The sequence below is a fragment of the Pseudogymnoascus destructans genome, assembly GCF_001641265.1.
Source record: "Pseudogymnoascus destructans isolate 20631-21 unplaced genomic scaffold scaffold_21, whole genome shotgun sequence".
In the NCBI taxonomy this organism is placed as follows: Eukaryota; Fungi; Ascomycota; class Leotiomycetes; order Thelebolales; family Thelebolaceae; genus Pseudogymnoascus; species Pseudogymnoascus destructans.
In genome coordinates this window covers 86,393-113,359 of record NW_020167540.1, presented here as the reverse complement: position 1 = coordinate 113,359, position 26,967 = coordinate 86,393, and the positions used below count along the sequence as shown (strand labels likewise).

The window sequence follows — 26,967 nt, the reverse complement described above, 5'->3', positions numbered from 1 at the left end:
CATTACTTTTGCTTGGTCCATCTTGATGCCGTGCATTCCGATAATGTAACCCAAGAATTCGACTTGGTTTTTATGGAACTCGCACTTCTCTGGTTTGAGGAGTAAGCTGTACTCCTTTAGTTTCTTCAGGACAAGTTTGACATGCTTGACATGCTTGACATGCTCTTCCTTGGTTGCTGAATACACCAGGACATCGTCTAGGTAGACAATGGTAAAGATGTCTAAGTATTCGTGCAAAGCATCATTCATCAGTCGTTGCATGGATGCGGGTGCGTTTGTTAGCCCAAAGGGCATGACTTGATACTCGAATAGGCCATAGCGGGTGCGAAATGCTGTTTTCCACTCTTCCCCAGCCTTGATTCGGATCAGGTTGTATGCTCCTCGTAGATCTAGCTTACTGAAGATCTTTGCTCCTTGAAATCTATCGTGTAGTTCGTTGATTAACGGCAGGGCATACCTGTCCTTGATTGTGATGTTGTTCAACGCTCGATAGTCCACACATAACCGTAGGGAGCCGTCTTTCTTTGGTACGAAAAGCACCGGACTTCCTGCTGGTGATGTGGATGGTCTGATGAATCCTTTCGCTAGGTTATCATCGATGTACTCCTTAAGTACCTTCAGCTCCTTTTCCGATAGCTGATATATTGGTCCGAATGGTGGACTCTTGTCTTTCTCCAAAGGTATCTCGTGATCCCATGGTTGGTGCTTAGGAAGCGCCTCGTTCTTAGGGCCTTCCTGGAATAATTGCTCGTATTCCTTGTACTCCACCGGTATACTCGTCGGTGAGGATGCCTGGGCTAGGTCATCGAGCTCGGAGGTTGCACATAACTCCTTCCGGCCCTGGGAGGGTTTCTCCCGTTGTCGCGTGTCCGTCCGTTGTTCACACGCGCACTGGCTCATCACAACTTTCTCATTCCACCAGTCGATCTGGGGGTTGTGTTTCTTGAGCCATGGCACACCAAGGATGCACGCATGGTTGTCCATGTGCACGATGTCAAACTGAATCATTTCCTTGTGCCCGTGTAGCATGACCATTTCCAATGGGACCGTTTCGTGGGTCACCATTCCTTCATTAGTCGAGATGGGCTCTCCATCTACGACCATTAACGGGTATGGTTCGGTTTTCAATTGCGTCTTGAAACCTTGCGTGTCTGCTACTTTCTTTGTCATAAAGTTGCCCGTCGCTCCTGAGTCAATCATTGCTCGGAGGTGTCGCTGTTGTATCTTAGCGACCACATATAGTTGCATGCTGCCCATCGTGGCGCATAGCTGGTCTGTACTAGGCCTCTTTGTGTCGCTCGCCGGTGGCCTACCGTCGAGGACTCCTAGTTTTTTGACTTGTCCGAGGAAGGATAGTATTCATCCGCTTCCAATGGTGGTCCTTGGGGAGATCGTTTCCCTCGCTCTTCTGCTTCGTCTAGCAGATGTGGGTATTTCTCGTATACCTGTTCGCTTTTGATAGGCAAGTCCCCTTCAGACTGGCTTCGCCTGAGGGAGTGAACTTGCTCTGCGTCTCTGAAGTGTATCCTGGGCGAGGATCGGGGAAACAACTGATTCTGGTGTTTCTTTTTCCAGTGGAGCTTGCAGTCATCTTCGCTGCAATACTCCCAGTAGACATACGCGTGCCAGGGATGATCAGTCTCTGTTGCGTCTGTCGTTGATAGTTCCCGCTGTCCTCTCACCCATGCACTATCTTCCCTCGGAGGCGTGGAGAACGTGTCTAGTTGCTCCATGGCTCTCCTTTCGATGCATGGAGTGGGTCTCGCATTTTCCCGTTGGAGCATATCTCTGGCTTTCTCGTCGTACTTCTCCAGGGCTCTCCTGCGGTCCTGGTAGTAAAGTTCGACGCTTTTCATATTCTTCAGTTTAGCCATATGCTCGACATCCTTCTCCAGTTCTTCCGCTTCTTGGGCTTCCAACTTAGCTACGTCTGGGGACGTGCCAAGCAGCCTGCGGGTATTCGTTAGTTGGTCGTAGTATCTCCAGAGGTCATCCTTGCAGTCGTCCACCTTGCACTCTAACGGAAGTCCCTGTAACAGGTTCCCGTAGATGCCCTTAAGCGTGGGGATTCTCCTCTGGCCGCTGGGCTTGTCTCGTTCGGCCCTAATCTTCGCGTGGGCGTGTTTTGCCATGCGTCTTACTACGCTCTTGCACCGTGGACTCATTGGTTCCATAGGTGCGAGTTCGTCGAAGGTTTCCTGTTCCGAGACGGTGAACGATTCCGCCTCCGACCCTTCATCTGAGCTCTCGTCTTCTGGGGTGCTTTCGCCGTTTATTCCCCAGTCCTGTTTGCTCACAAACGTTGCGTTCAACTGTCCTGTCCAGGTGGCATTGAGTTGTTTGCCGACTTTGCGTCCGCCGTTCCCTTTCTTTGGCTGTCTGCAGTCTCGGGCCATGTGGCCTGGCTTGTCGCAGTTAAAACAGAGTCGTTCCTTGAATTGTCTGTCTTTCTTAGGGTCACGGGGTCGTCCAGGTTTGAACGTGGCATCGAGTTCCATTGGGTCCGACCAACGGTTGTCTCGCGGGTGTTGATCCCGTCGTCTGCCCTCGTTTCCCCAGTAGGGGTAACTTTTCTTGGGCTTGTCATAGGTCCGACGTTCCTTCTGGAATTCGTATAGTCGATTGTCGATTCGGACCGTATGTTCGATTAGCGCTACCATGTCCGTTGATTGTTGTTCCAAACGGGCAAGTTCCATACGTATATGGCTCTTCAGCCCACGTCGGTAGTGGCTGATGAGTGCGCTGGCGTCCCATCCTGTCTGATTGCCGTATCTCTGGAATTCTGTGGAGTACGTGAGGGCGCTGCCAGTCTGCTTAAGTGCAAACAGATGGTCTTCCGCGGTCTTGATCTCATCGATGTCTCCGAACATGCGTCGGATTTCCTTACAGAATCCTTTCCAGCTGCCAAACATAGTCTGCGTAGTTGCCATGCTTCCATTGGTACTTTCATATTTGAAATAATCCTTGAGGAATGGTTCGATCCATTGCAGGGCTTCCCCCCTAAGGTAGGACGCAGTCCACAGGGCATAGCTCTCCTGGGTGGGAAACTTCTCGTCATTGAAGTGCTGGTACAGTTCGACCTGTAGCAAAAACACCTCAAGTTCCTTTCGGTTGCCGGAGTAAGTGTCGGGCAACTTGACGCGTAGAGTTTCCTTGAGTTCGTTGACGGTGGGTGCGTCAGGCATCTCCTCATTCTCAGGCTTAGACCTCTGAGACGAAGTTGGCGTGGTGGGGGTTTTCCCCTTCAAACTGACGACAGACATGTTGCTTTGTGTATGAGCCAGTGCCTCGTAGAAGTGGTGCTCAAAGTGTAACGCTGACTTCTAAACGATAGAAGACACAGAGGTTCTCTTGCGTAAAGGTTTACTTATCAGAGGAGGCAGGGGATCAGATACAAAGGCTTCAAGTAACATGTTACTAGTATATAACAAATACTGTATTGAGTTGAGCACGAAGCTCCTATCTAAGGAAATACTATCTACTTATATAGTGGCGTCGTGCCTAGTGGACTCCTGGGAACTCACTCGAGTCCTCGGAGTCCTGGACTCTTAGGACTCTTCTCATCATCCTGCGAGTCCGTCACGTGATACTTTCGGAACTACTATTCCCCGCTGCCCCTCCAGGTACCAGGGCCGGTCTCATGCGACCTCCCTCCTTCCTGTCCTGTAGTTGGCCAGCCTTCTTGTTCCGTCGTAACAGCCGCCTTCAGTATACCAACTTGAAAGGTGACATTTCCCTTGAACTACTAAAAACGGAGGGATACTCCCGCTTCAGCATTCACACAAACAATTGCTGTAGCCCATTCCCGATTGCCAGGCTGAACTGCCTTGCCTCTGCCACGTCGATCGGCATGCGTAACAACTAAAGCTGAGCTAATAACGCCCATCATGAAGCCCGTCTCGTCAAAGTTGTAGAAATCGCAGTCTTGGATGCCGTACCTTGCTCTCATGTTCTGCACAAGTTGAAACCACGCTCCAATAAGCTCAGGATCTTCGCACAAGGCTCTTTGAAAGTCATAAACGCGATTAAAACGCGTCTTTAACTCGGGGTGGCGTTGTATAAATCGATATTCCCACCGCGTCCCAATGTGCTTTCTGTCATACTGACATTCGTTGCACTCAGTTTGCTATCAAACTCAAGAGCAAACTTAGAAATCTCCTCCTCAAACCTACAAGTCAACATACATATCTTGGCTTATCACATCAACAACAGAAGCAATACTACTCAACGATTGCTGCAAACTCTTCTACTACATCTGTTTATGCTACATACATCACGGCATATCATTTGGACACTCATTGAACAAGTTATTAAGAAAATCTCCTCCTTAAGGGGGTGGGCCAATACTACCACATGGCATATCTCTACCAACTAGAGGCCTAGGAACATGAACGATAGCTCTAGAAGCTTCTACAACCCTCTATGATTCATTACACGTCATCGCTCCTTAGTTACCCACAAGATTGGTTAAGTTATGACATAATTTATCTATAGGTACTCTGACCTTGGACCTCCTTTTCACTTCCTATAGGCTAGGAACCCAAGAGATGGTTCTATGGGATTCTCTTACATTCGCTACATGATTAGCAAGCTAGTTGTGGGTCGCACTTGATTTCTAATACATTTACCAAGCCTGGTTAGTCATGGAAAGTCATGGAAAATGAGAGAACTACACTCCTTTGGCATAAATAGGATTGCCCTTTCCTTAAGAAAGGGCAAGCAGGCAATACAGTAAATCAACTATCACATACTTCCACGTCTTTTACAAGCTTCCAAGCATTCATCTTGTTACTCCTTGTTTCTGAAAAGTCAGTGAGGTGTTAACCTCTGACTTACCCCTGAGTTCCCAGACTCAACATTTGTTGCAACTTGTCTGAACCACTTCACTACATCACACACCTGATTGCTGCGTTGTGGAATAGTCTAAGCTACAACCCTTTGGCTCTGTTTCCTAAGACAGTGTGTTGTCTTAGTAAAATCATCCCTTCCTTGGGTGGCTAGATTCTCACATCTGGTGCACCCACCATTACACTTTCCCCCACGCGATTCAAGGATATAATTTGCCATATCCTCCACACTAGCAGGCCGAGGCGCAAATCCTCTTGCATCCATATCCAATATATTTCGAATAATCACTTCCTCTTCTAGCTCAGTCAATTTAAGACTATTGGCTTTGGTTTCGCGTCAAGAAGGTCGGCCGGCCATTCTATCAGTAAGCGTAGAATAAGGCACTTTATATAGTATTGATGCAGACCTGCGATTAAGCGATTTACATGTTTGAAGAGCCTCAATAGCTAGAATGATTCGCGCTTCTTGGGTTTGGATTTCCATTGGTAGTTGTGGAGGAAACGCGTGTTGAAGTTCGTAGGTAGCTAAGTAGGGAAAAGTTCACGACTCGGTGACATTCACGACTCGGTGTACAACCACGTTATATTGAAATGCCAAGTATTATGTAATCCACCTATCTAATGTCTCCTAAACCAAGGAATTAAGCTGAATTGCCTCAATTTCGCCCTCTAAATGCTTCTAATGCCCTGAGGTGATTGGCTTGGAGAGCATCGTGACACAAAGCCACCGCGGCTATCAATTCGTCGCTAAAAGTCGTAGAGAATTTGTTCAAGTTGAGGCCATTGGCCAGTTCGATTTCGTTATCTAGTTATTGTCGAGTTGTCAAGATGTTTAAAGCGGTTACTAAGGCTATCTGATATTGTCGATTGACTGAGCCTATGATTGAATTCGTGAAGAAACCAGTTGATGCAGGCTTTCTAGGAGGGTTTCGGGTGCTGTTTGTGTGCCTAATGTCGAAGGGCACGGCGCTGTTTGAGTGTAATCGTGTGTTTTCGAGGCATAATAGAGTTGGATAAGTCGATAATTAAAGGTCAGAAGGTCAATATCGCGAATATCGAGAATTGAGTGCGAAAATCAATTGGTGCTGAAAAAAATATCGACTTAGCGGTGTTATCGACTAATCCGACATCGTCTTGGCGAGAGTGGACTGTAGTTAAATTACTGTGTCTCTACCCTATAATATGTGTATCCTACGACTATGATTCATCACAACTACCTCATTTATAGAGATAAAACTTAGAAACTTAGTACGTAGATATTTCTTAACGCTACGAATCGAATAAAAAAATCCCTATGCCTGTATCTCTTTAGGTATAACAAATATTTAACGTTGAAGTTTGTCTGGCCTTGAAATGGACGTACCCTGCTATGTAACTTATCTTTGTAGAGAAAGTATCCCTAGCTGTCCACTAGGCAACCATGCTCTCGGGTAAACATATATCCATGTCGACGTCAACCCTGGAGGATGCTGGACATCTTTGTTCTATCCCACCAAAACTTTCGAGGTGCAACACGCCAAACAAATGTCTACGAAAGAAGACAGAAGACGCGTTGGCCTCTACCCGGATAACAGAGTTGCCCCTCTCCTGAAGACAGTGGGGGGGAAGTCGACAGGAAGGAATCCAACTCAAAAAAATGCCAGGGCTTCAGCAGGAGCAGCCATCACGGGGAACGATTCGAAAAAGCGAAAGACAGACGATGCATCAGATTCCGACGACTCGAACAATGGAGATATAAAATCGCAATTCGACCGGGGAAGGCACAGATCCGAAAACAGTACGCTAAACACCAGAAAACCTGAGGCCGAACCGGCGTATATCCCAGGGTCATACAAGGGAACCGCCTTCCGGGGAGCCGCAAGGAAGATTGGACAAGCTCGTGGCTATATGGAAGGGCCAGAGACGCAACGCCCAAAGAAGAACATCTCCAAACCGATGCCAGTGCCAGAGCAGAAACCCAACTTCAAAACGTACGCAGCGATCGCCGCAAGCCCTCCTCCGAAAAAGCCCGCATTTAACGATTATGGGGCTGGAAAAAAGCCGGCGCCTACAGTGCGGTGTCCGTCGCCAGGGCAGAAGCCCACCTTTAAAACGTACGCACCGAGCACCGCCATCGAAGGCCCTCCAAAGCCGGCATTCAAAGACTACGGCCTTCGTGGGAAGCTAGGGAAACCAGGGAAGCCGGAGAAGCCAGAGAAGCTACGGAAGCTACGGAAGCCAGCGAAACTGGCGAGGCCCGAGAAGCCGGTCTTCAACACCTACGGAGGAGCTTTGAAAACCCATCCTCGCGACTCCGACTCCGACGAACAAATATATTTATCCTCCCAAACCCGCGACTCACCAGCTCGCCATATCGATTCCGAAGGAACGCCACCCCCCACACACAACCCAAACGAAACAAAATGCCCCATGTGCGGCACCTACGTCCCACTCTCCCTCCTCCTCGCCTTTGCCTCCTCGTTTCCCTCCGTCGACCCCTTTGCCATGCGCATCCAGGTCCAATCCCGCTTCTGCAGCCACCACCGCCGACACACTGCAGCCTCTTCGGCCAACTATCCGCCCGTTGCTTGGCCCGAGCTTCCCTCACGCATTCGTGCTCATCTCCCCTCAATTCGCACTTTCCTCGACGACCCAGACTCAGCTCCATCACACTACAGAGATCTTCTCGCAAAGGACATTGCGGCCGGTCGCAACCGCACGCTCATGCAGAGCATCATGTCGGAAGCGGGTGCGAGGGTGCGCGTACCCGGGTATTATGGCCCTCGTGGTGCTCGGGTGATACAAGAAGAGGTTCTTGACGCCTTATCGGGCGAGCTGAGGGAGGCGGCTGTACGGGACGTAGTCGTCAGTGCGAGGGGAGTCGGGGTGTATGTTACTTCTGTGCTGGTGTTGGAGGTTGGGCTTTTACTTGTAATGGATGATTTGGGGGTGGGGAGAGAGGATGCGAGAGGGGTCATGGAAAAGAGTGCGGCATGGGGGACGCTCGTCAACGAGGAGCTTGATGAGGAGGTGCCGGAGGATGCAGAAGCGAGTGATGAGTTTGAAATGTAACGATATGACTAGATGATATCATATAATTAGAGCTTCTGCCGAGCTGTTGCTTGACAAATATAGTTGCGAAGGGCAGTTCTCGTTGCCACAGTATCCAACGCAAACAATTGTAATCCTGCTGCTCATGATTCGAATATCTGCTATGTGAGGCCTGACGCAGATGCCTGCAAATGCCTACTTGCCATCTGAGTTGCCCACAGCTCTACGTTGCTCAAAGATGCCCAGTGGCTACAGTTGTTCTCCCCGTCTACAATCTCTGTTTCCCACGCCGTTGTCCACGCTCCCTGTTGTTCATAACACTTTTTATAATTTCAGTTACATGCTTCTGCTCACCGTTACAAATCACCCACGGCGCTGCATACAAGATTTAAATTCAATTCCTATTTAAATTCAATTCCTACCCCCCAACGCCCCTAAAACTCATCACGGCTCGATATTATACTTCAACATAATCCCCATCGCGGCCAACTCAACATCCAAATACTTCAACACCCCCGGAACAGCCACAACCGTCGTCTCCTCACCCCCCACCCACCTCTGGCCCTCTCCATCCTCCCACACCTCCCCATCCGCCACAAACCCATCAACCTTGACGGCACACCTCCTACACCTCACAACCCCCGTCCCCTTCTTCCTCGGCGCAAATGCACTCACAGTAGGCTGGACCGACAGGAACGTCCCGCAACCCTTGCACACCCACGAGCGCGTATAGTCGGAGCAGTTCAGCAGACGGTCCTGCAGCAGGAATGCCGTGCCGTGAGCAAGAAGCGAATCACGCTCCATCTCACCAACACGAATACCTCCTCCCTTCTTACGACCCTTTATCGGCTGGCCAGTCAGGGCAGTGATTGGACCCGTGGTACGCACTTGGAACTTGTCGTTCACCATGTGACGCAGACGCTGGTAGTAGACGAGGCCAACGTAGATATCAGCGTGCAGCTCCTCGCCCGTGATGCCAGAGTACATCGGCTCGTTGCCGTGGTAGTTGTAGCCCGCCTTCATCAGCTGGTGGCCAAAGTAGTTTCCAGCAGTATTCTCCTCGTCGAATCGGAACGGCGTGGAATCTTGTGCGAGACCGTGTAGCGCACCGGCCTTGCCAGCGAGCGACTCGACAAACATGCCAATCGTCATACGCGATGGGAAAGCGTGGGGGTTGATGATGATATCAGGCTGCATTCCAGACTCGGAGAATGGCATGTCGCCGGCAGGCCACTTCTGGGAGCAGACACCTTTCTGACCGTGACGAGAGGAGAACTTGTCACCGATGGTGGGGGAACGAGGGACGCGGAATTTGACAGAGATCATCTGGGCCGGCTCGTTGCCGTTCTCACTGCCAATCACGCGAACCTCCTCGACAAACGTCATCTCGCCCTCCTTGTACTTTTCAAAGTGCGTGATGCCGTCACGGTTGACCAGCTTGCCGTTGGCGTCCGTGGTGACGGTGTGCCACGCGCAGACTGGATCTCCTTCCTTGACGAGACGGCCGACAAATGGCAGACCATCCTCATCAATCAGGGCCTTCCACTCGGACTTGACAAGTCCGCCGGGCGCAAAACCAAACAGCTTGCTGACCTTCTTGGCCGATCTCGACTTCTGGCCCTCGTCCAGCTCGTACTTCTTCACCTTGTAGATGGTGCCATGACCGAAGCCGCGCTCGTGAGCGGACTTGTTGATAATCATGGCGTCGTCCATGTCGTAACCGGTGTACGAGATGACAGCAACGACCGCGTTGAAACCGTTGGGGAAGTTATCAAATCCATAATCGTTGTGCAGAGGCGCACGAACAATCGGCGTCTGTCCGGTTTGGAGACGATACGACTTGTTGTCGGTTCTGTAGCGAAGGGCTGTTCCTGGGGTACCCATGGTTTGCTTACCCATCTGACACTGGTACATGTTTCTGGGAGATTGGTTGAAGTCGGAGAAGGGAGTCATGTTGGCGAGGATGGAGAGGATGTTGGTCGGGTCGAATTCGACGTGCGTCGTCTCTCCTGAGTCGATTTCTTGCTCGGTGACTGCAATCGACATGAACGGCTGCTCCAACGGACCAACCCAATCCTCCTTGTCGAGTGGTAGATACTTGACTGGCCTGACCATTCGCGAGGGCCCAGTGTAGAGGTATACACCTGGGTACTGGCCACCGTGCGAGGCTGGCACATAGGCAATCTCCAACTCGACAGGAACGTTGTGCGTTCCTTCGACCTTCCAGAATCGAAGTGTATCCGCGATCCGCAGAGACTGCTTCGGCGTACACCAACCCAGAATCTTTCCATCCAGCATAACTACAACACTCTCATCTGTGGAAGCAGATGAAAATCCAACCACGCCGAGGTCGACGGCAAGTGATGGGAGAGCGCCGGCGTCCACGCCGTGTGTGAGAATCTTGCATTTGTGGGACAGATGGTTGAGGAGACCGCAGGGACTTCCATCGGGTGTGTGGACAGGGCATAGGAATCCCCAACTCTCCGGCAGCAGTTTACGAACGGTTGTAGTCTTCAACTGTGCGAAGAAACTGCCTCTGTGCACCATGCGGAAATGACTGATGAAACGCAAAAAGTTGATCTTCTCAGCGACGACCGTGAATCCAGACGTCTGCTGCAAATCGAGACCCGTAGGACTGATCAGGTTTCCCGTAGACATAAAGTACTCCAGAGCCTGTCCAACGGCTTCGTTCGTCCTCCCGAAAATCTTGGTCGGAAAATCCTTCAAGAACTCGGGCGACGCGAAGTTGTTTGCTGGGTTTCTTCTCGTATACTCGCGCAGACCGAGGCGAAGGGCAGTAGAGAGCCAGTCATCCAGACGTTCCTTGATGATCATACCGTACAAGAACCCTCCGAGAAGGATTTCCTGATTTTGAACCGCATCGGGGTTGTCCAGAGAGCAGTCGCCGGCAACCAGCGAATAGAGCTTCCGAATCATAAACAGCAGCATCTGAAACTTATCGGCGTCTTGTACCTCAGTGACGTCCACGTTACCCAAATGCGGCATCACAATCTTGCGCAAGAACTCCGTGCCAACATCGTAATCAGACATGTTATCCGGAACCTGAAGCACAATCCTGAACTTCTCTCCCAAGTATGCCCTCGTTTTCGACTTTGTGTACAGACCGTAAGCCTTGTAAGTGCGCAGCAGCAGCTCCACGCGGTCGGTCAAGAAGGTGTTGTTGGCACCCTTCGAACCAGCCCCTCCAACGAGATCCTCGAAAATCTCCCTGTCGTTCGTCTCAACCAATGCCTTCATGATCATCATGACCGGCACCAAAAACTCATTCTTCCTCCACGAGAACCTGAATGTGACGTTTCCATCATCAAGGTAATGCAGGACATTCGTCTGCGAAGTCTGGTCAGGCCTGACCGATCGGATGAGTGTAGCGAACTTGGTATATGTCGGTCCACGTCCCTCAAACGAAGGTCGGATGATTGCCATTGGGAAGTTGCGTCTGTTGACAATCAGGAGTCGGATAAGCTTCTCAATTCCGTTGACCACAAAGTATCCACCCAGCTCCTCCGATTCTTCCTTGCGCTCCACCAGTAACGCCGGCGAGTTATTCTCGAGATGGCACTTATTTGACTGGAACAAATTAGCTTAAATCTTCTTGGAAAGCTTCAAACATACCTTCAACATCAGCGGAATCTGTCCAAGCTCTCTGATAAACTCGACCGGATCTCCGCCGTTGATCCTGTACTCGAGCCTGGCGCTCATCTTCCCGCGGTACGTCACATGGCGCTCTCTGCACTCGGCCGGCATAATCTCTCTGTTCCTCGTCGAGAACTTGTTGCTCGCCGGCAGCATGGCCTTTTCAACAAACACCTCTTTTATCCTGACAGTGAGCTTGTTCTTGCCCGCGGGCCCGAGGCGCTGATCACCATCGAGGTACGTCTTTGCGCCAATGTCCTTGAGACTCTGGGCGAGGAGCCCATCCTTTTCAAAAACGGCATTGAAGGAGTTGATATGCGGCTCAATGGCAGCCTGCAACGCTGGGTATGCGCTGTGGTCTTGGGGGGGGTTGCGGAAAAGCTCGTCTCTCCGGAGAGTGTCGAATTCCGTCGACCATTTGGTGTTTGTGCCGCCTCTCTTCGTTTTTACGGGCGCCATTGTGGGTTCTGTATGAATTATTAGGATGATTCAATGTCATTGCGATTGAAGAAGGTAACAATCACGGCAAAAGATCGTAGCTTACATAGAGGCTCTCGATCTCTACCACAGCGTGCTTCCCTGCCGGCGTAATCGTCAAAAAGTTCGAGGCTATCGAAATAAAATCTATCTCCACTACCATCCCACACGTGATTTATCGCTCTTATCGCCCGTGCCACTAACGCTAACCCCGATCAAGGGTAACCACCACACTAACCCAAACACGGCATAGGCGCCGGGTCTCCAAGGAAAGCTGGTGACTTCACTCGCGTTCGCGCCCTTGGACTTGCAGCTTGCAGACCGAACCTAGCCTTGCAAAATTCCCCCGGCCGGTACACTGCCGCCTCAAACGTTTACCGCCAGCATTGAAGACCAGCCAGTATCCATAGGACGGCTGTGGAACTTGCTGTGGAACTTGCTGCGGGCCTGCTTGTTTGACGCCGCTGGCTGTTTCTCTGGACGATATTCCTGGGTGTGTGGGAACACCCGAGTGGATACTCTCATCGTTTGCCTGAACCAATACCATCTTTCTGCTCCCACGACTTCATCTACAGGCAGAAGCATACATCCGTCACAGGCGCAGGTACAGCAGTAGTAATCTTGATTCTATTCGAAGCCACGGTCTCTGTGCATTACGTCTATAGCTCTTATTAGGCGAGGCGTCTGGCCTTGGGGTGTGTTGACACCGAGGAGCGAACTGTAGGAAGATAGGATACAAAGTAAAGATGGCGGGGCTTTTTAAGAGGCTCTATGATTACCTGCTGAGGTTATTCTGGTATGTATAGCCTAACGTTCGTAGATGGATGCAGTGCAGGTGAAGCGACGACCAGAGGACTGACGTTGCTGCGGCATCCAGGGCGACGGAGATGGACATCACCATGATCGGGCTTCAGAATGCAGGAAAGACCTCTCTTCTGCGGGTTCTGGCGGTAAGACACCATCCGATCGAGACCTGTGAATTATGCTAATATCATTCTCTGCAGGGCGGCGAGTTCACAATCGAGTAAGTTCCCATCAATAAAAACGCGCACATGGCGATCTCGAAAGCGATTCGGCGATGACGCACCAGTAAGAACCAGGCTGACCACCGGCGAAACAGCTCCATACCTACCGTCGGCTTCAACATGAAGCGAGTCCAGAAGGGCCATGTCACACTGAAATGCTGGGATCTGGGAGGCCAACCGCGGTTCCGCTCAATGTGGGAGCGGTACTGTCGGGGCGTGAACGCCATAGTGTTCATTGTCGATTCGGTAGACAGCGCGGCTCTGCCCGTGGCGAAAGAGGAGCTACACAATCTCCTGCAGAAGCCGGTGCTTGATGGCATTCCGCTGCTCGTGCTCGGGAACAAGTCGGATTTGGAAGGCAGCCTATCGGTCGATGAGTTGATTGAGGCGCTCGACTTGAGGGCCATATCTCATCGCGAAGTCAGCTGCTACAGGATTAGTGCCAAGGAGGAGACGAACCTCGATGCGGTGCTGCAGTGGCTGGTCGCCCGGTCGAGTAAGTAGGTAGTTCGCCCCTCGTTCGAGCAGACGACGGACGATGTAACGACGTGGCGGAAGATCAAAAGTCCATGGTAGGTTGGCAACGACCTGAAACCCATGGCTGGCGGCGCAGGCGACCTTTTTCCAGCAGGCCCTCGCCTCTTGTTGTAATTCTCATATCCAGCAACATTTTGTGACCAATTTCTTGGTTCTGTTTATTATTCGTGTTTTCAAGCATCGGAGCAGATAGCGGCTCTTTGATTCTTCTTGTTCTTCTGTTTTGGGAACTGCGGATGGGTATATGGCATGGCTTGGTGTTCAACGCGGGGGTGGTTTCAGCAGCGCTTGTGCATTGCGTGCGTATGTTCGCCGTCGGTGATATTATTTTCGAGGAAGGTCGGTTGTCACGATGGCTTGTTGGAAATAGCATTCCCATCGCCGCATAGACTCGCTGATGCGCTGGCATCTGCAACCCAAAACACGCATCCGCTTGGCCCCGCCGACAAGACCATGCGAGTTTGGGGACGGGGGTCAAGCGGGCGAGTCTCGTCTCAAGGGGTTCTCGAGGCAGCACTCGGAATATAATGGATGTCTAAAAATCTGTCAAGTTAAGGTGTAATCCGGGCAGAATCATCCAGATAGCACGATCGATGTCCAATCCCCATATCAAAGTAACCATCCTGTTGGTTTACGGCTTTCACATGCTTGATTGGCTGGCATTTGGGGGGAATCGCTGACTGCGGGTGTCTTTCTACTTTAGGAAAGGCGCTGACCAAGAGATCAAGAGATCAGGAGATGCATGATGACATGACATGACATGACGTACGCCGGATGTACCACGGAAGTATCTTTTAACCTCCGCCATGCCAATGGGGCAAAGTTCTCGAAGAAGCTGGACAGAGAATATATGAAAAACACGCAGAGAAATTCCTATAAATATGTGGTAAATTCAGATAATTCCGCATCCCCGTCGCAAACAATCCAGGCTATCAAAACAACCATCAATCCAAGCCCCATCCATCCCAGATAAATTCCAAACCTAGCCGGAGATACAGTCATGGTTTCCCACTCAGCCCCCCTCAGCCCTGTCCCACGCCGGGGACTCCGTCGGTACATCGGCGCAGGTCCCCAGCTCCCAAACCAGCTCACATTTACATTTGACGACGACGACAACTCTCTCTCCTTCTTCTTCCATCTACGCGTCACAACGACAGCTACCAGCTTCACTTTCGCTTCACATTAAATCAACATCCATCCATATCGCGACGTCCTCTCTAACCAAGGACACATCGACTGATCTCTCTCTCAAAGTCACCCAAAGGCAAAACTCAGCCACGGCGTCGCGTCGCATCACATCTCTCACCCCCCAGCAGACTTGAAGCGCAGCTTCTCTACCCATCACGATGGCACCGGCAATATCACCGGCGCTGCTTGATTTCGTGCTCGAGAAGCGACAGTATTACAACGATGGTTACTACGTGTTCGCGCTCCCCCTCCCCACGGTCGCCACCACCCAGGCACCTGCGCAATCACATACTCACTAACGCTCTACAGGTACGACTCGAACTGGAACCGCTGGGGACGCTGGGTCGCGCTCGTCGCCATTGTCGGCTTCTTCCTCGTCCTCGCATTTGCCTGCTCGTGAGTCCCTTCCCAGCCTTTCCAGCCAACCTACGGACCTAACTGACACTGTTCCAGATGCGTCAACTCCCGCCGCCGCCGCCGTCAGGGCCTCGCACCACGCTACGGCACGGGATGGCTTGCCGGCAAACCAAATGGCGGCCAGCAGCATTACCAAAACAACGACTACCAGGGACAGCAGAGCGGGTACAACTACGGCGGCGGAGCGGCACCGGCGCCTCCGTACAGCCCACCGCAGCAGCAGTATGGCCAGCAGCAGTATGGCCAGCAGCAGTATGGCCAGCAACAGTATGGCCAGCAACAGTATGGCGGGAATGCGGGTTACTATGGCGGGCAGCAGAGCGGAATCGAACTTCAGCAGCCGCAGAACTCGTACAACCCGCAGATGGGCCGTGAGCAGACCTACGAGCCACCGAGTGGGCCGCCTCCAGGAAAGCAGGGCGATGGGATTATTAGATGATCTGGCCAGGTGCGGGGTGAGGAGGGTAGGCTGATGAAGGGAGGATAAAGTGTTAATAAACTCACGCATGATACGGCATGGTCGGTTGGCTTTCTGGGTATCGGGGCGTTTTCCTTTCGAGGGGTATTGGAAATGTATTTGACGGGGAAGGGAAGTGATTGCTGTGGGGGAGAGTAATAAAGAATCACTTCGACAGCAGCCACCAACAAGCGGCCGTTTGTCAGGCCTCGGTCGATTCGAGTATACTTTCAACATTCACAAACATTCACAATTTAACCTTCCCATCATCCTCCGTACATCAATGCAACTAACAAAACGTACGTGTACTCCGTATGATTATATCCAACCCGGCCTAACTCGACCCGACCCAGCCAAGCGCCACGCGTTTGTCCTGTGCCCCTGACCGTGATGGCCCACCGTATTTTAGTACCCTTTCTCTGGTACGGAATAACGGAAATTCGGGGGACCCTTACATGCTCACAGCGCACTTTCAGGGACAGAAAGTGCCCTGAGAGGGTCAATGGTTCCTGTTCTCTTGCATATATATTTATAAAAAATATATCCAGCATCATTGTGGCAAATCGTACACGACAATATACATATAACTACTCGTCATCCGCATGAAATACCAAATCTCTCCTCTCCTCCCGGTCCTCTAGCGATCCGATCAGGGCTCACCCAGCTACAGTCAGCAACAACCAACCCTTGCACAGCCCGCCTCCACCAGCCCTCCCCTTGCTCCGCGTTTCAAGTCTGCCCAGTGCATTGCATTGGGATTTGCCGTGGGTTCCAGTGAGAGCTGGTAAGAGCAACGCTGTGGTGGTAAAAGATCGTCGCCCGCCCAATTTCGACACGTGAAGAGTTGCCGCCGAAGGCAGGAGATAAAAAAGAAACCCGGCGTTTAGTTTCCCTGAGCATCAACCCATTTCACGATCCGCTGGTTCCAACGAGCAACAAGACTCGAGGAGGGATGGGTAGATTGGGCTGATTGCGACAACACCTTGCTTTGCTACGGTTGTTCGACGAGGACTTCACCCCAATCCGAAAAGCGAAAAGCGAAACAAAGAATAAAACGGAAACAGAACAGAACAGAAACAAACCAGAGTGCATCTGCACTCCCTCGAGTCGCGAGGATGCCGACAATCGATGTAGCCATGGCGCGCAGTGTGCCCCAGGAGATGCTCCTGGGGCTGCAACGGAGAGACCTTCAGGCGTCAGCAAACAATGTCAAGACGTCCTTTTCCAGTTGGGATAATTGTATGAAGGCCACATACTGCAAGTAAGCGCTTGCACGTCTTTCTTCCAAGACGAGTTCACCACTAACAAATCCAGATGGCCAATAATAGCCGCCATCATCGTGGGCGGTCTCATCCTACTGTCTGTCGTCTGGTGTATCGTCCGATGCTGTTGCTGCGGTATGTCATGCTGCTGCTCCTGCTTCAACTGCCTCAAGTGCTGTGGCGATTGCTGCGGCTGCTGCAACTCTCCCGACAAAAAACACAAACATCTCGACGAACCCTACTTCCCGCCGGCCTTCGCCCCGCACGGCGGATACAAGGCCCCAGACCCCATGATGTCTGGTGGTGGAGCTGCCGGTACCCCCTTCTCGCCCGCCCCGGCATACGCACGCTTTGAAACTGGACCGAACGGAATGGCTATCGACCCCCCCAAGCCCGTCAACGACGATGCGCTCCCCCCGATGCCCAGCTGGGACTCAGCCGCTAAACGCCGCATCAGCATAGAAGATGAGCCCAGCGCAGTTGAGCTTGGCGAACTCGACCCGGTAACCGGCCAGCGCATGCCCGTGATGACAGGCGCTGCAGGTGCAGGCGCAATCTCTCGATCCGACAGCTCAGCAATTGCCACCGCATCCGGAGGCGCGAGTCCCTACGGCCATCCCAACGGCGGCGGATACATGTCACCCGGACCCAACGGCCGACCAAACGACCAGTTCTCGCGCAATAATTCGAATGGTGGTTACGGAGGCGACCAAGGCCTCTCACCTATCGGACCCCCCGGGCAAGCATATGGTGGACGCGGATACTTTCCACAGAACCAGAACCAATTTATCGGCCAGGCGCATGGGGGACCTGATGAGCAGTACGGAAACCACGCTATTGGGAACGCATACAGCGACGACAGACGATCGCCATACCCTGGAGATGATCGGGGTCCGCAGGGGGGTGGCTTTGACGTAATGCCAGCTCCTGGCTTCGGGCAACACCAACGGAATGATAGCGGCCATAGCGGCCAGCGACCGTTCACTGCTGACCGCACGCACGTACCTGCTGGTCCGCTGAGTGGTGGAGGATACAGCTGCAGCGACGAGTCGTATGCGAATGCGCCGATACTATCGAATACGAGCGGCTACATGCCTCGTGGTGGGAGCCCGCCACAAGGAGGCTACAGGGGCGCGCCTCCAGCGAGGGTCGATCCAGCTGGAGGATTTAGTGGCGGGATGAGGATGCCAATGCCAATGCCGCAGCGTGTTGATTCGCCGCAGGGAGGCTTCAGAGGGCCGCCGCAAGGGTTTGGGGGGCCACCGCCGCAGAGAATGGGTAGCCCTGGACCAGGACGGGGTGGGTTTGGGCAGGGTCCCGAGAGGAGAGGGAGTCCTGGGCCCGGACCAGGAGGGTTTGGACAAGGTCCCGAGAGGAGAGGGAGTCCCGGACCAGGACAAGGAGGGTTTGGACCGCCATTACGGACTGGCACGGGAGGAATGGGGAGCCCCGCACCACCGAGCTATGCTAGCCGGAGTCCAGGTGGTGGGAATGGAGGCGGTGGTGGGGGCGGTGGTGGGTATGGGGGGGATAGGTGGTAGAGAGAGAAGGAGATTGAAGTGAATGGGAGGATGATGTAGATGATGGGAGAGGGATGTAAGTGAGATTGGTCACGACACACGGCACGGCACGACCGCTGGACGCAGCGGGATACCCTTTTTCTTGTATATGTTTGTATATTCTAAGGTGGTTGTGACAGCGGCCGCAATTCGTACTCATAAATCCTGCGCAGCTTATCCTTTTGACTTATTTATACTCTGAATGCTGTGGATGCTGTGTAAAGTATATGCTCTCTTTCCTCCGTCTTCGGATTACTATGAGTCCAACACCTGAACAAGCCTTGGATGTACTCAGCTCCCTTTCACTTTTTACTCGACTGTGGAAGATTATGATAGCTCCGCCGTGCTGACACGCGCGCTAAGGTCCACTCACCCAATCATCCTGGCGTGCAGTGTTGGCCGTCAGCCGTGTCACGGTGAGATCTATAAATCCATCATCGTTCGTCCAGCTTCGTCCAGCCGAGGAGGATATCTCAATCCTCCATACGTGACCTCCTGCACCTTCCCCTCCTTCTCTTCTTCCCATTCCTAATCATCTTCGTCCTCCCCGTTCAACAACCCGCCCCTGGCCCCGAATCCTTCTCGGTATCCCAAAATAGCCAAGGCCTGCGTCAACCCGGCCAGGGGATCCTGATAGGGCCAGCGCCTCCAGTCTCACCTTCCCCCGTCCAACTCAACTCTGTCACCGCCAATCGAGCCGCGCGGTACCATCCTGCACCTATCCTGCACTACGCTGTACATAGGAGCGCCAACGCTGTATTGGGAGGCAGCAGGGCGCCTCAATACACGGCCCCCTGTCACAGCCAGCTGAAGGAGCAAGACTCGTGAGATTATGTCCTCTTCGCCTCAGCCCCAGTTGCCAGCCTTTTCCCTCATGGTCTGGAATCAGGTCAGGGTTCCCATCTCCTCGCACTCTTGAACCGCTCCTGGATCCGCGACGACGACGACGATGAAGAAGCGTGCGCCGGAGAGCGACGTGAGAGCCATGACCGCTGCCAACGCTGAGCGACAGGCCACAGGAACGCCGAACAACTTATCAGAGACCCAACAACCCGCCACTTCGAACCTCGTCGTAAGCGTCTCAATCCTGCATAATGATGACAACAAGATACCCTTCACGAGCAGCCTCGATAATGGGTCGAAACTCCTTGCCTCCATCACCATCACGTCAGGACAAACAGACAAACCAGTCGCACTCTACATCGCGGGCGTCGAGCTCGTCGATATGAACGCGCCAGAGGAAGTACCCCAGCAACTCTTGCAAAACAGTACGCTCTATCCCTCTCTCTCCTCCTTGCCAAATCCATAGCTAACATCTCCCCAGCCGCAGATTGCCTCGTCTATCCCGTGATGGATACCTGCAACATGGACAACCGCAACCTACAATACTTCAACAACAAGCCCATCCCGCTCGGTCTCTTCCTCACCAACACCAAGCTCCTCCCTAGACACAGATACAACTTCAACCTGCGCTACTCACAAGAACAAAGCCCAGCCGTCAATGCTCTCTGGAATACCACCGCAGCAGACGGCGGTAAAGATCTCTCTTTGTGGGTGTCTCCCGATGTCTCCTCCTCCGTCTCCGCCAGGCCCACTGCCAGTCCAACATCATCATCCACCACTACCGCTTCCGAGCTCCTCAAAGCGTTAGCGACGGATGGAACCTCTAATCCGTCATCGACCCTGTCGCCCGGCTCAACCGCGACGCCCACCAGCCCACCCGCCTCAGCCTTTCCATCAGGCCTCTCGTCTGGCCTGACAATGCCCTCAGCACCGAGCAACAAGGGGCTCAGCACCGGCGCGAAGGCGGGGATCGGAGTCGGTGTCGCGGCTGCGGTGTTGATTGTGATCGCCCTGCTGGTGGCGTGGTGGGTGCGCCGGACGCGGCGTGCGAGTACGCGGAATGGACGCGGTGGCGGGGCCGGGGAGAAGGAGAGCGTGCTTGCTGCTGCTGCGCCGGGAGGGGCGGGGGAGTACAGATATGCTGATGAGGCTGGGGGTGGGGTTGTGGTGGGTGGAAGCCCTGTGACCAGGAAGCCTGTTGGAGTGCCGGTGGCGAATGAGGCTGCGCTTGCTGATGCGGTGAGCCCTGCTTCGACGACTGTGGGTGTTGTAGGAGGAGCGCAACGTAGGGGTGCAGGAGGAGAAGGGGCAGCTCAGGAGTCCATGTTGAATGCCGAGGAGAGGGAGAGGTGGGAGGAAGAAGAGCGAAGGCTGGATGAAGATATTGCTGAGGCCGAGAGGAGGCGACTCGGCGCGTAGATTTGGGGGTGTATATTTGTTGGGTTTGAATCGATACCTCAGCCAATCGTTTATGCAGTCGTTTTTTGCGAGATGTGATTTGAGTTCTTTATAATGCGGGGGGGAGGTTGGATGTTGATTTTGCAGTAGATTGAAATACAAAAAAAGATTTCTGCTCGTGTTTGTGTTCGGCCTCTGAACTGCAGAAAGGGGTGTGTCGGCTTATGAGAAGGGATGGGCTGTCATGGGTGTGCGAGAATCTCTTTGTGCGTAGGTTTGCTGTAAACGGCCGTGATGGACTATATTCATGCTTTCAAAGATATACGGTAGCTCAGCCTTACAGCACTCTCTTTCTCAGTTCTCGGCATTTGCCCCCTTTGTCGGCAAATGTGACTGTCGGCTTCTAAGCTGACAATTCCAATTTCAAATCACCATGATGGCTATGCCTTCCTACCATGATGGCTATCCCTTCCTACAGGAGCCGTTATACGTTCGTCAGTCGCTGTTCCCATTTCCACGATTCACGGCTCACGTCCGAACAAACAAGCACGTAAGCACGTAATCACAAAAGTAGACACATCAGTTCATAAAACGCACCTGCAGGTCTTGAAGACTGAGTGGGCAACGGGTTTCATTATCTACTGCTACAGATCCCCTGCCAACTCCCGTACTCCTACAACACCGTCCCGCCACCACCCGCCCACAAACGCCGATATACTCATACACGCCCGCCGGCCCCTAATTCCCCCACAAGCTCATCCTCCCCTTCTTCGCCTTCTTCTTCTCCTCTAGCTCCCGCTCCCGCCCTCGGTCTTCCTCCTCCTTCATCCCGCCGAGGATGTCGTCGAACGTGCTCGGGCCGTTACCAGGTACCACCCCAGCCGAACTCACCCCATACGAACTCACCCCAGACGAACTCACCCCAGACGAACTCACCCCAGACACCGAGCCAACGCCGCCGTAAGGCGACGTTGCGCGCGACACGGGCCGGGAGGACATGTGCCGCGACGTCGGCCGTGAGACCGAGAGCAACTCGGCACCTAGACCGACGCCAGCCGGCGCACCAGCCTCCCCAAAGAACTCCGCGGGTTGCCACTCCTCCCGTCCCGGCTGTTGTCGGCTCGGCGGGCGCCGCACCACAGTCGCGATGCTGTCATTGCGCAGCAGGTCGGGCGGGGGAGTGGCCGAGCTGAGGCGGCTGGGTCTGAGCGGGGGCGGCGGGAACTCGAACGTCGCGAGACTGGCCGCGGGACTAACCGGACTCCCACCACCGTCGCGGGTCGGCACATCAACCGGCGCGAGGTAGGGGGAGTTGGCCAGCACCGGGCCGCCCTCTAACGCGGCGCGGGCCTGCAGCGGAGGCAGCCAGTCGGCGCCGGCCATCCAGCAGTGGCTGCGGGTGTAGATTGCCTCTGCGGTGTTCTCAGCGGCATCAAAGGGATAGTCGCGCATGGTTCTGCCGTCTTGCCAGGGGAGGTGGCCCAGGGGGGGCTTGCACAGGAAGTACTCCACCCCTTCCGTGTAGCGAATACCCGGAGCGTCCATCACGAGGGGAGGCAGGGACTGCAGGACCGCGTAGAGGAAGATCCAGTATCCGAAGCGTTGATCGCGGAGGTCACGGATTGAGGAGCCGGACGCCTGCTCATCTTCGAACTCGGCATACTTGCGCAGAAAGGGCGTCTGCAAGCCCACAGAGACGTTGTGCGCTTTGGCGAGAACGAGGAGCTTTTCGAACGGGCGCAGGCGTCGGGTCTCGGCCGTGACCTGGGCTTTGGGGGAGCGCTTCGGGTGGCCGGCATCGAGGGTGGCGGGGGTGGGAAGCTTGGGGAGGTCGAAGGGGATGGGAGGGGTGACGGGGATGCTGGAGCGGTCATGCTCGGACATGATCTTGCGGAGCGCCAGTAGCTCCAGCTGTCCCTGTGTCATGTCGTCCTCGCCCTTCACGTCTTCGACGTCCAGTGTCCGGGTCGTCAGGGCGTCGCGATCCACTAGGATATCGTAGAGCGATGCGAGGTCGTCGTACAGGATCTTCAGGACCAGGCGGTTAAGACCGGGAATGTTGAAGCCGCTCCTCCTTCCACTCTTCGGAGGCCATGAGCCGTGCAGATCCTTGTAGTAGGACAGGACGAACGACCGAAATGCGACGAAGTGAGACTTCCATGCGGTGAATCTGACAGTCTTGCTCTCGGCAGTGACTTTGGAGGCGGCAGTGCCGTTAAATATGTGGGGGAAGTCGAAATCTTGGAGTCGGGTCTTGATGGACTTTTGACGATGCTCGAGATCGAGGGCTTCTCGCTCGATTTTCGACTTTGTTGTGTCTGAGACCATTGCGAACAGCTGGTGGTCGCTGACCCCCTTGTAACCATAGGCACCAACGCAGTGTATGAATCCTTCGCGATAAAGTTGTGTATAGCGCATCGCTTCGGCAATGATAATACCTTGGAGCATCTTTTGGAATGATCCCCGTACATCTTGCAGATTATAAATTCCATTATAGAAGGAAAATGACGTTGTTATGACTCGTCCAAAATCCCCGCTGGACTCGTCGAGAAAGTCCACGTCCGCAAGGTGGCCCGCGATCCCAAGAAAGACCGACATCTCAGTCGGGAATTTCATAGATGCAATCATCGGTTTGTGAAGTAAAAATGCAATCAGGTTTCGTGCGGCCAGTAGGCGATCACTGTCGCTGCCTCCATCCTGCAGGTTCTGTGGAATCGTAAGTCTCGTGATTGGAAAGTATAGATGACCTTCTCTCGGCGCCTGGTTCGGTTTGGCCATCAGGTCGCCTTGGGCAAACCCGTCTGCGGACAGGTATGCTGACAAATCTGCGGAACGCCTTCGTTGGGGTAGATCGAAGTTGAAATCCAAGCGTTTCATGGCCTCGTCTGGCGCGTTCATGACTGCGTCTTCTGGTATAGTAGGTCCTGGATTCACTATGGTTGGGCTGGTTGGCATGTTGAAGCTGGTAGGGCTAGTTAGGCTTTGGCTGAAGGCAATGTTCATGAGCATGGCGGATGATTCAATGACCCGCGATGGGATCTTGAAGGACGGCTTATTTCCCGTTGGGAGCAGGTATACGTTGACATCCGCCCAATCGTCCCAGAGCTCTGTCACCTTTAATTCAGTCAGCAACTTGCAGAGCATGTGATTGTGAAATAATACTGACCCGTTCTCCGGAAAGCAGTGGCGCCAAGTTGTAGTCCACCTTGTTTGGCCCTCCAAGCACCCATGGCGCCGAACCAGCTGATGATGTAGGCCTCGAAGAATCTCTTGATCGAGGCATGAGGGTCAAGCGGCTTCGTAGTTTCGATCTGTCCGAGCCTTCGCTATCCGATATGTATGAGGGTGGTGCCATCGTTGACATTGAACTTGCTGAGGGTACGCGGTGTCCAGTGTCGAACAATGGGGGGTATTGCATCGGGGAGCCATCTCGTGTTTGTGGCCGGGATGCGGGAGAGCTGTCGCGCGAAGACAGGAATCGTGATTGTGACGACGCAACGAATGGCGGAGTTGGTGGTGGTGGCATAGAATGTGGAGATGGTGACGGATCGCGAATGATTCCCATCGAATTGGCCTTTGCGAGCTTGCGCGGCTTCTGGGCAGGGTCGAACGTAGGCGCGGGGACCTCAAGCTCAGTCGTCGTCGCCGTCGCCGTTTGAGGTCGTGGGCCCTTCTTGCGGGAAAGAAGCCCGGGTTTGTCTGCATCCTCAGCTGCTGAAAATAGATTCTTAAAAGATAGAGAAAAGGTCCTGGAAAGATTGCCCAGTGATGAAAGCCCCTCGAGTGATTGCCCTATGTCCGAGTCCTCGGTTGGGTCGGGAACTTCACTGGGGCCCGGAAGGTTCGCTTTCTCTCGTGGGGCCGGACTCTTCTGTGGGGTTGACTGCTGCTGCGGCGTAATGCTGATGATGTCGTCGTTGCTGTCTGATACTTCAGGCCGACCATCAACACCAGCCAGTTCACTAAGCGTCAAGGAGGACGGACTACGCCGGAGACCTTTCCGAACTTTCGGATCATACACAGGATGCGGCTTCAACAGGAACTGCCCTGCTACGAGCCTACCCCAGTCTGTAAACGTTTCTGCGCAGGCCATCGGGGGAGTAGGGGCCTGGATGTTAATCTCGGGGACGCCAGGTGCAGCAGCAGGAGGAGGAGAGGATGGAGGCTCAGTCGCACCAGCATCAGGAGATGGGAGCTCAGTCGTAGCAGGAGGAGATGGGGGCTCACTCTTTGCCATGGCGTCGCTGGTGGCCTTGCTCGGCGTCGTGTTACGGCTTGATTCAAGGTGAACGTTGTGTCGGATGGAGCATAGCAAACTTTCAGACCGAAGCGTAAACAACTTCAAGAGGTGCCCATAACAAGCGTTAACAATCGGTGCCTCACGAGGCACCGATTTTCACACGGCAGATTAAGCGTTATAACGGCTGGGGGGGATCGACTTTGCTGGCTGCAGCTGATGGTGCGTACTTGACATGCAGGCGCGTCTAGGATTGGTAAAAGATGTTCAAGATGTCCAAGATGTTGGCAATGGTGGCAATGTGACAATTGACCTGTTTTCTGCTGGTTTCCATCTTAACTGAAGAGATCAGCCAGCCAGCCAGCGATCCAGCCGCCCCTATGAGTGTGTCTCGGAGGTCTCGGAGTGCCATTAGCCCCTTATTCGCCCCTTATTCGCCCCTTATTCGCCCCTTATTCGCCCCTTATTCGCCCATTATCCCCTTATTCGCCCCTTATTCGCCCATTATCCCCTTATTCGCCCCTTATTTGCCCCCTACTGGTGCAGAAATGCGCTTGGCGTCTCATGGAAAAACAGCGGCGGTGAGGTGGAGGTTAGCAGTGCCGCCCCCTAGACGCCATTGTTTCCTGCCGCTTTGTCTCGGTGGCGGCGAAACTCTACTTATCACCGGCTTAGCCGAGGTCGAATAGGCGACGGAGCCGTGGTTGACATTGAGTCGTATGCCGGCCCACTAATCCTATATTTATCCTATATTTATCCAATACCAAGCCACTAATGACAGATGTGGCACACTTAAGGTTTGCATAGTGTCCATTCCATCTCAAAGTTGTCAAAGTTTGAGTTTTGTTTTGCTTTGTTATCCATAAACTACAGCACGTGACCTATATACGCGACTTCTCTGTGGTCACGTGATTAGTTGTGGTCACGTGCTTAATATGAGCGAATCGTCCTCCAACCGCCGCCGTTCCCACTCCCCCCTCTTCTCGACTCTCTTCTCTTGACAACGTCTCTTGCCAATCCACCCCCAACCCCCGCCATCAACGAATCCACCTCTCTCAAAATACCATCATCATCAGACCCGATAAATCTCGTCGCCAAGCTATGAGTCGAGGCGGTAAACTTGCCCCCGAAGTCAATCGGTAAGCAGACCCCATCACCCCACCCCTTGGCGATCTGACATTGGCGATCTGACAGCGAGACCTCGAGCACCCCGCTAACCGTCGTCACAGAGCTTTGTTCGTGAAGAATCTTAGGTACGATATATTCCACGACTGTCGCAACCCATCGGCCCAGATGATGATGAGGCCATGGCGATGGCGATGGGTAGTGGCGTGGCGCTGACGTGAATGTAGCTACAACGTTACCCCCGAGGAGTTGTTCGACCTCTTTGGCAAGTTCGGGCCCATCCGGTACGCATCTTCAACTCCATACGATAATGTCCAATTGATACTGACTACGTGCTGCAGCCAAGTTCGCCAGGGCATTGCCAACAACACCAAGGGCACGGCGTTCGTCGTCTTCGAGGATGTCATGGATGCGAAGCAGGCCTGCGACAAATTAAACGGCTTCAACTTCCAGAGCCGCTATCTCGTCGGTATGTGTACAACCTTCATCCATCAGTCCAACCACTTACACCCCATAGTTCTATATCACCAGCCCGAGAAGATGAAGTCGAAAGAGGACCTAGAAGCCCGCAAGGAGAATTTAGAACAGCTGAAACGACAGCACGGTATCGAATAACAAATAGACGGGCCGGTGAAAACGAATGCTATGAAACAAGCAACAAACGTTTCCGCTGGCCCGTCTGGTCCTTCCAAGGCTCAGTCCGATGTCAATGATGGGGGAGATGGAGATGGAGATGGGGGCAAGGGTGCTGGTTCCAGTGGGCGTACAACTTTCTATTCTTCTTTGCGTACTTGGTTGGGACTTAAATTGCGGCGTTGAACGGGGATTCATGATGACTGGCATGACGGGGACGGGCGGTTCGTAGGCATGCTGGGCGTGGCTTTCGCCCAGCAGGATGGAGAGGGGGCAGG

General features: G+C 53.3%; 8 protein-coding genes across 8 annotated transcripts; 6 read left to right on the top strand and 2 right to left on the bottom strand.

The window, feature by feature from the left end:
• Nucleotides 1–6,339: 6,339 nt before the first annotated feature.
• VC83_07956 (uncharacterized protein) lies at nt 6,340–8,157 on the top strand. The gene has a single exon (XM_024471519.1). The coding sequence runs from the start codon at nt 6,372–6,374 to the stop codon at nt 7,896–7,898; it is 1,527 nt and encodes a 508-aa protein (XP_024321301.1). The 5' UTR covers nt 6,340–6,371; the 3' UTR covers nt 7,899–8,157.
• A 95-nt stretch (nt 8,158–8,252) lies between these two features.
• ACR2 (DNA-directed RNA polymerase I subunit RPA2) lies at nt 8,253–12,303 on the bottom strand. Its single transcript, XM_024471518.1, has 3 exons — nt 12,076–12,303; nt 11,511–11,998; nt 8,253–11,465 (listed from the first exon to the last, which is right to left on the bottom strand). The coding sequence occupies exons 2-3, from the start codon at nt 11,988–11,990 to the stop codon at nt 8,322–8,324; spliced, it is 3,624 nt and encodes a 1,207-aa protein (XP_024321226.1). The 5' UTR covers nt 11,991–11,998; nt 12,076–12,303; the 3' UTR covers nt 8,253–8,321.
• A 451-nt stretch (nt 12,304–12,754) lies between these two features.
• On the top strand, nt 12,755–13,537 carry VC83_07954 (uncharacterized protein; the record flags this gene model as incomplete). Its single annotated transcript, XM_024471517.1, has 4 exons — nt 12,755–12,804; nt 12,886–12,958; nt 13,013–13,032; nt 13,129–13,537. 4 exons carry the CDS (start codon nt 12,755–12,757, stop codon nt 13,535–13,537), a joined length of 552 nt encoding a protein of 183 aa, XP_024321202.1.
• A 1,178-nt stretch (nt 13,538–14,715) lies between these two features.
• VC83_07953 (uncharacterized protein) lies at nt 14,716–16,152 on the top strand. The gene is made up of 4 exons (XM_024471516.1): nt 14,716–14,993; nt 15,068–15,154; nt 15,212–15,931; nt 15,986–16,152. The coding sequence occupies exons 1-3, from the start codon at nt 14,917–14,919 to the stop codon at nt 15,612–15,614; spliced, it is 567 nt and encodes a 188-aa protein (XP_024321304.1). The 5' UTR covers nt 14,716–14,916; the 3' UTR covers nt 15,615–15,931; nt 15,986–16,152.
• A 595-nt stretch (nt 16,153–16,747) lies between these two features.
• On the top strand, nt 16,748–18,435 carry VC83_07952 (uncharacterized protein; the record flags this gene model as incomplete). The annotated part of the gene is made up of 2 exons (XM_024471515.1): nt 16,748–16,893; nt 16,947–18,435. 2 exons carry the CDS (start codon nt 16,748–16,750, stop codon nt 18,433–18,435), a joined length of 1,635 nt encoding a protein of 544 aa, XP_024321303.1.
• Nucleotides 18,436–19,402: 967 nt separating this feature from the next.
• On the top strand, nt 19,403–20,715 carry VC83_07951 (uncharacterized protein; the record flags this gene model as incomplete). The annotated part of the gene is made up of 2 exons (XM_024471514.1): nt 19,403–19,721; nt 19,778–20,715. The coding sequence occupies 2 exons, from the start codon at nt 19,403–19,405 to the stop codon at nt 20,713–20,715; spliced, it is 1,257 nt and encodes a 418-aa protein (XP_024321231.1).
• A 585-nt stretch (nt 20,716–21,300) lies between these two features.
• VC83_07950 (uncharacterized protein) lies at nt 21,301–25,369 on the bottom strand. The gene is made up of 3 exons (XM_024471513.1): nt 24,922–25,369; nt 23,861–24,393; nt 21,301–23,808 (listed from the first exon to the last, which is right to left on the bottom strand). Exons 1-3 carry the CDS (start codon nt 24,929–24,931, stop codon nt 21,433–21,435), a joined length of 2,919 nt encoding a protein of 972 aa, XP_024321305.1. The 5' UTR covers nt 24,932–25,369; the 3' UTR covers nt 21,301–21,432.
• Nucleotides 25,370–26,032: 663 nt separating this feature from the next.
• Nucleotides 26,033–26,671, top strand: VC83_07949 (uncharacterized protein; the record flags this gene model as incomplete). Its single annotated transcript, XM_024471512.1, has 5 exons — nt 26,033–26,070; nt 26,161–26,184; nt 26,284–26,340; nt 26,398–26,525; nt 26,574–26,671. The coding sequence occupies 5 exons, from the start codon at nt 26,033–26,035 to the stop codon at nt 26,669–26,671; spliced, it is 345 nt and encodes a 114-aa protein (XP_024321229.1).
• Between the last annotated feature and the right edge of the window lie 296 nt (nt 26,672–26,967).

Bases quoted from the DNA above. Each gene is read 5' to 3' on its own strand.
- VC83_07956 (XM_024471519.1), top strand. From the start codon at position 6,372: ATGTCTACGAAAGAAGACAGAAGACGCGTTGGCCTCTACCCGGATAAC.
- ACR2 (XM_024471518.1), bottom strand. From the start codon at position 11,990: ATGGCGCCCGTAAAAACGAAGAGAGGCGGCACAAACACCAAATGGTCG. The intron at 11,466-11,510 runs GTATGTTTGAAG...AATTTGTTCCAG, and splicing joins AGATTCCGCTGATGTTGAAG to TCAAATAAGTGCCATCTCGA.
- VC83_07953 (XM_024471516.1), top strand. From the start codon at position 14,917: ATGGCACCGGCAATATCACCGGCGCTGCTTGATTTCGTGCTCGAGAAG. The intron at 14,994-15,067 runs GTTCGCGCTCCC...AACGCTCTACAG, and splicing joins TACAACGATGGTTACTACGT to GTACGACTCGAACTGGAACC. The intron at 15,155-15,211 runs GTGAGTCCCTTC...ACACTGTTCCAG, and splicing joins GTCCTCGCATTTGCCTGCTC to ATGCGTCAACTCCCGCCGCC.
- VC83_07950 (XM_024471513.1), bottom strand. The intron at 23,809-23,860 runs GTCAGTATTATT...ACTGAATTAAAG, and splicing joins CACTGCTTTCCGGAGAACGG to GTGACAGAGCTCTGGGACGA.